The sequence below is a fragment of the Elgaria multicarinata genome, chromosome 5 (genome assembly GCF_023053635.1).
Source record: "Elgaria multicarinata webbii isolate HBS135686 ecotype San Diego chromosome 5, rElgMul1.1.pri, whole genome shotgun sequence".
Classification (NCBI taxonomy): Eukaryota; Metazoa; Chordata; class Lepidosauria; order Squamata; family Anguidae; genus Elgaria; species Elgaria multicarinata.
The window spans coordinates 60,048,688-60,055,773 of record NC_086175.1 but is presented as its reverse complement, the minus strand read 5'-3'; the positions used below and the strand labels follow the sequence as shown (position 1 = coordinate 60,055,773).

Below are 7,086 nucleotides of genomic sequence, written 5' to 3'. Positions count from 1 at the left end.
TCAGATCTTTTTGCATTCACAATTGCAGCAACCACGTGATTTTGAATTGAAAAGGGAATGCTGTTGCAGCCTATTCTTTTCAATGAAACAACCATCTAGTGGAGAAATAATTCCATTCATAAATTAGATACTGAATTATCTCTGTGATTTTTAACACGGGATTACTGGAGAAAACCGCAGAAGATGTCCTGGCTGTTGACAACATTATATAATCTACCGCAAACTTCCATGAGTGGCTGTTCACAAGCATGCTATAAGTTGCTCATTTAGAGATGCCTTTAGTCACTGTGCTATTGTATCAGTTTAGTCCCTCTTTAGCTCTGAATATCTAGTTAATGTGAATTTATTTCATGTGTACCAATATTGTTCTTTGCATTGCCATGTTACAGAAATGCTCTGCAGGTATAGCAAATGCATTGGTCAGAATGCAAACAAAGTAAGAAGCAATATTCCAGCTAACATATCATCAATATCTAAATGGCTGGTGTTTCCTTTTTTAAAAGGTTCGTTCCCATGCTGATCTTGATGTTCTGTTTTGTGGCTTTTGCTGCCTGGTCTGAATCCTGTGGAAGCTCCACGTCATCATATCTTTTCCTGTAGATAACTCGCGAGATCAGAGTTATGAGAAACATTTCCATAATGAGCAGTTGTTGATTCATATCTGGAAAATTTTAAAAAAAGGAACTGGTTTAAGACTGGTAATGAACTGTAGTGAGTTCAAATTTGTGTTTTTTTTCTAAATTGATGGAACGTGCAATGTTTACAGACCACAAGTATAGTTGGGTGTTTTTTTGCAGTGGACCTATAGGAATGGAGTTAATTATTTGCTCTCTTCCCTGCGTTCTTAATATCTAGACAAGTGTCTTAATGCAACCCTATTAGTTTAGATTTCGGTTGAGTCCTCTTCTCTAGAAGGATGCCTGGATCTTCCTGTAAGTTCTTTAGTTTCATGGTTATAGGAGGAAAACAGACTTGGTTACTACAGGTGTGGCAACAGAAATATCATACCAATATGCCCCGTTAAAAATATGTCACCTTGGGTGGACTTGGACAAGAAACCTGGCTTACCAGTGAGCTGATTTATCTTGCTATAATCTACCACAGACCAGCTTCACCAAGCACTTTTGAGGAGAAACAATGTGCAAATGTAAAATAAACAATAATAATTAGAAAATTAAGCCCTGCCTCATGTGTCAAATACCATGATTGAAAATGCATGTACCTGGAAGCAATTTCCATTGTGGCAAATCAAGCAAATCTTCCATATTTGTAACACTTTGCCTATGCTATCCAATTTGGAAATTCAATAATTAGATGCCTCTAAGCAGGGCTGGCACTACCATTGAGGCCACTAAGGTGGCCGCCTAGAGCGCCAACCTAAGAGGGGTACCGGGCGCACAGCGCAGCACTCACACACGTTGGCTGAGCTGCCGCTGGCCCAGCAGGCTCTAGGATTCAGCTGGGCCTGGGCGGCTGAGATGGCGCCCCGCGCCCGCCCAGCCAAAGTGAAGCCAGGGATGCTGGGGTGGTGGGGGTGCGGCACGTTCGGACTTCCGAAACACACTGGAGCTGCCCTCCCAGAGCTGCTCTAGCCTAGCGTCAGAAGGCAGCTCCATGGCACACACGTTCGGACTCACCTGGCCAGCACACAGGAGAAGGCCTGCATCCTGAGAGCAGACATAGAGCCCCGCCCATTTCCTCTCGTCGCCTTTATGCTTGCATCAGGGCTATGAGAGGTAAGGGGCGGGGATCTGTTTTTGCTCCCCTTACCTCTGAGCGGCTCTGGGAGGGCTGCGTTTTTCATTCTCCCATCCTGGGAGCGAACACGGAGCCCCACCTCTTACCTCTTGTCGCCTTGACATAAGCATCAAGGCGATGAGAGGTAAGAGGTGGGGCTCCGTGTTTCCTCCCGGGATGGAGAGTGAAAAAAGCAGCCCTCCCAGAGCTGCTCCAAGCTGAAGCCAAATGCAATGCGAGGGCCAGGGGACTTTCCAGAATGCTTGCAGCAGCCTCCGCCTCCCCCCAGCGCAGGAAAAGAGTGAAATTGGCCAGGGGGGGGGCAGAGGACATGTTCCGTCCTCCAGCTCCCACCCACCAGCGCGAACTAGCCCTCTCCTCCTGGGCTGGTACAATCACCAGCCAAGGAGGAGGGGAAGAAGAAGATAGAAGAAGCAAGCAGCAGGAGGAGAAGCAGCAAATAGGAGGAGAAGGAAGAGGAAGAGGAAAAGGAAACAGCAGCAAGGAAAGAAGCCGCAACAGGTAAGACTAAGGTGTGGGGGTGCACATGCTGGCAGTGTGTGTATTCATGTCTGAATGGGGTTTATGCTTTATTGAAATCAATGGGACTTGATAATAATGTGTTGCTGGTGACTGATGGAATAATTGTGGCTTTTTCCTGCTGCCCCAGTTCTTTAATTTCCATAGCCAGTGGTGTATATTCAAGGCTGTTGGGTAAACCCCACTACCAAGTGATGAAAGGGGATGGATTATGTGTGAAAACAAGAACCATAGCTTGCAGAATCTAAACATCCCCATGTCTCTCGGCCCATAGCTCAGTGACAGCCTGTAAGCTTTGGAAGCGGAAGGTCCCAGGTTCAATCCCTGGCATTTCCAGCTAAAGGCACCATATTGTTATTGGGGGGGGGGGGGGAGAGATACAAATTTCTGCCATCTGTTCACCTTTCCTGACTAGTCCTGTTGTAGTGGCCCTAAACTCGTGTGTGTAAGCATATGAATGTGTGTGTGTGTGTGGGGGGACATTACACCCTGCACATTATTCTACTTGTTTGTGAGTGGTAGAGGAATGCATATGTGAGAGAGGGAGTATAACAGCATGAAATACTCTCACCAATGAAAAAGTTGTCTTCTTGATTTTTTTATGTGCCATTTGTCTGTCTTTAAATAAGTTGAGAGTGCACCTGGACAATGTAATAATGTAGCAGCTCCCCAGACATTTTTCACCTCTCTGCCCTGTGAACAAAATCTCCTTTTTACTGTTGTGTTTGCAAAGGCAGAGGTATGCATTACACCGAGTGCCCTTTAGTTCAAAAGGATTTGTGTGCCAAAACATTTTCTTTTGTATTTGGGAAAGATAATCAAAAATTGATTATTACTTATTCTTGCAATTTAAAATAAATTTAGCAGTTTCAAGTTTTGTGCTTATTTTTTCTACAAACCATCTCTTCTTAAACATCGAAGTTGGCAATTTTTGGGTGTTTGTGAAAGTGGCTCACCTTGCCTAGGGCGCAAAATAGTCTGGCACCGGCCCTGCCTCTAAGAGGATTCTGGATTAAAATATGGAATTCCAAAGGCCAATCCAATGTAACTCAGTTTCTTGGAACAAGAGCAATTGAGCTTGTCTTCCCTTTGAGGCTTCCCAGATGGGAGACAGATGTGCCAGATAATTAGTAATTGATGATGGGCTCATTGTTATTCTTAGATAATTCCAGGCAAAGGATGCTAGTTTTTGCACTTGGGGCACTAATAACTGAGTCAGTAATAACACAGGCATTCTATTAACGCCCACATTAGATATACAGCAACCTAGCATTCAGTGGAATTGTAAATAGTCTAAAAAAGCAATTTGATGGACCATAAAAAAAGGAATGTGATCAGATAAAACAGGGGTCGGGGAGCCTCTTTCAGCCTGAGTTATAGTGATGCTGTGTTGGGCCACATTCCATTGGCTGGTAGGACCAAAAGCAAATGTGGCATGGTCGTCAACAACAACAAGACTGTAGCTTCTCTTACTGCTAGTAAGTAAGCCTTAGAAGAGGCATTTCTACTATGTCGAAAAACTGCACAAAAGCTGGGAAACCACAAAACCGTCACTGGTTGGGGGAAACAGGTGGGGCCAGACGGAGTCAGAGAAATAACTTTTGTTTCATATACATATCTTTAACATATGGGATTCTGGAATGTTTTTATTATATATATATATATATATATATATATATATATATATTGTTATAAGCATCAATCTAATTAAGAGGCTTGAATTTCAGTGATACTGTTTAGAAATAGAAATGTATCCTTAGGAATGCAACTTAATGGAACATAAATGAAGTAACAATAGTCATGTTTAAGGAAATACTGAACATGTAACACTGTGAGCAATCCTTTCAGATAACTACCCCCACTTCTGGGTGCTAAACATGTCTGGTAAGCCTAAACTTAACATTTTTTCTCTCTGTTTGGAGCCTTGACTTCAATTGATTATGAAAGTATCATGTGTTTGAATCTATGCAAGTATAAGCTTTGTATTTAGTATTCTTATGCTGATATTTTCATAATAAGGAAGCAAAAGACATATCTTGCCTGAGAGTGATTTCTGGAAAATAGAATGCTCTGGATATCCTATATCTAAAGTGAAGCACTAATCTTACTCTAAAATGGTGTCTTGTTGTGTGAGACAACCAAATATGAATCAAACAGGTAGTCTGGAGTTGTCTACATACAGATAGGTTCTTTTGAGAGAACCTCTGAACAAGGGCATATGCCATACCATTTGTTTTATCATGGGAATTTCTTCCAAATAAATATTCTTAAGACTGCAGCCTGACAGTGTTTTCATGCATGAAATTTAAAATTGTCTTCCCATTTCTCTCAAGGTACTTATGTGAACCTTTGATCGTTATTAGAAAAGCGAAACAGAGGTATTTGTAATTCAAACGAGCAGTCTGGTCAATGGAAGACTTGCAATCATATTACAAACTGACTAAAGCAAACCAGCTAAAGGAAAAACAACTTTAATCCTTACATGTAAAAACATCCTTACAGTGTGATCCTATGCATGTTTATGGGGAAATAAATTGCCCTGAGTTCAATGGAGTGGACATCCTGGCAATGTATGAGTGGGCAGCCTTTTGGGCTCCAATGCAATGCTGGGTAGTTGGTTGGGGCGCACATGCAGACACACAGGTGCACACATGTAATGGTATAAATAGACAGGAACTGTGGTTGGAACTTTTGGATTTGGTTTTTTTCAAAAGGAAAACTGCAGCTGTATGGGGGAGTGGAATTCAGGTCAATATCATAGAGCAACAAGAAATAGAGCTTAAGGGCTTCTTTAAACAAGTGATACCCAGTGGAATTTTAGGATTTTAAGATGTTTTAATAATGTACACTATGTTTTTTAATTCAGCTTTATGTATTTTATATATTGTTGTTCCCCACCTTGATCCAAACAGAAAGGCGGGTAAGAAATATTATATTATTATTATGACAAAGAAATCTGAAAAATCCTAAAAGTGTTCTGTTTCCCACGAGAAAATGTACAAGCACCAAACACTGACAATCAACCCGCACCCCTCCTGGATCAATAAAATTCACCCCCTTCCTGCCATTTGTCCTCCCTGTCGAATTACATATCACAGAACCTTGCATTCCTGATCTTTGCTGCATGTCACTCAGACAGTAAGGACTCATCCTTTCTTTTGTGTAAACATCCCAAGACCCCTGACTGGGCAATTTACAGCTATCAGAGCAGGCTCTGGTACTTTCTGTTGCCCTTGGTCGCCCCTTATCAGAGGACAAAAATTAACACTTGAACCAGGTATAGTTAAAATAGTAGAAAGCATTGTTTATGCAGCTTTTACTGCTTTTAAATTACATATTGTTTTAACTTGGTTTATGGTTTAATTTGTTTTTAACTGTGCATATTTATTGTTTTATACTGTATATACTGTTTGTTCTGACTTTATACTGTTAGTTTTACCCTACCCAGTGCCTGTTTACCCTACCCTGTGCCTGTTTGCATCCTCTTCCCCTCCTTATTGTTTTATTATGATTTTATTAGAATGTAAGCCTATGCGGCAGAGTCTTGCTATTTACTGTTTTACTCTGTACAGCACCATGTACATTGATGGTGCTATATAAATAATAATAATAATAATAATAATAATAATAATAATAATGTATGCTTTTATCTGTATGCTGCCCTGAGAACTTAATGATATAGGGAGGGCTATAAATGTTTTAAATAAATAAATAGATTAGTTGATTTGCAACATTTATGGGATTTGTAATCAATCAAAGGGAGAGGGAGGAGGGAAGACTAAGTTTTTCAAAGCATCTTTGAACGTATATAAGATTGCTGGGTGTTGAAAGACACCAGAGAGTTTGGCCCTCAGCTTGCTGGAGGTTGCCTTTCTCCTATATGTGTAGAACTCTGAATAAAAGCCTTTGTATAGGGAACTGCCTGGACTTCACTTCATCCCTGCCTTGTTTATTTCCCTGACAGTGATTTATAGGACACTCGTGACTGGCCACTCACAAAAGTTTGTGGGTCAATCTGTTTTACTCTGTACAGCACCATGTACATTGATGGTGCTATATAAATAAATAATAATAATAATAATAATAATAATAATAATAATAATAATAATAATAATAATAGCCAGGATATCTCCCATGGTTTGTCCCCAGTAATCTGTGTCTTTATAAAAGAGATAATCCAGCATCTATTTATGATGGGATTTATTCCACCACTAGATGGTGCTGTTTCACTGCATTCTATTCTTTTCAATTCAAAATCAGGAGGTCACTGTTCGTCACTGTCTGAAGGAGCCTGTTTTGAATGCGAAAAGATCCGAGGCGTGATAAGGATGATAAAGGTGGTGGTCCTAAGGTAGAGAACCTCTAACTCTTCCTTCCTGTGCCAATTTTCTGATCGGACCATCTCTCCTCACCTGTCAGGATCAGGTCTGTTCTCCCTAGTGTGGGGAAGGGGTTGTCAATCAGAGTCAGAATCTAAAGAAGAAGAACCAGAAATTTACCAGCCAACACAGGAAGCAGGAAAGGAGATTCTCCAAGACTCTTCAGGAGGGAGAGGGGACATCAGAACTGACAGATCCCAGTGTCTGCCACAGGATCAACAGGGCGAAGTTGAGAGGAGGTGACAGGCAGTCTCTTGGGGTAGTGGCTCATGAGAGGCTTCTCAAGGAAGACCCTCCCTAATGAAAAGTGTCTATAGGAATGTTGGGAACAGCCTTCCTTGACTTGAAAGCAACTGCCTAGCTTTGTTAGTCAAATTAAGCTTAGAGCATAGTTCACAGCATTCACACACCCTTCAGGTGAGAAGAGATG

At 41.3% G+C, this 7,086-nt stretch overlaps 1 protein-coding gene across 1 annotated transcript in view; it reads right to left on the bottom strand.

Moving 5' to 3' along the window:
- Positions 1-473: 473 nt before the first annotated feature.
- The window catches only part of LOC134399603 (organic solute transporter subunit alpha-like), a 31,140-nt gene continuing 24,527 nt past the window's right edge, over positions 474-7,086 (bottom strand). Inside the window, exon 8 of the mRNA XM_063127686.1 lies at positions 474-661. Coding sequence (XP_062983756.1) covers positions 474-661 — 188 coding nt within the window. The remainder of the gene's footprint in view (positions 662-7,086) is intronic.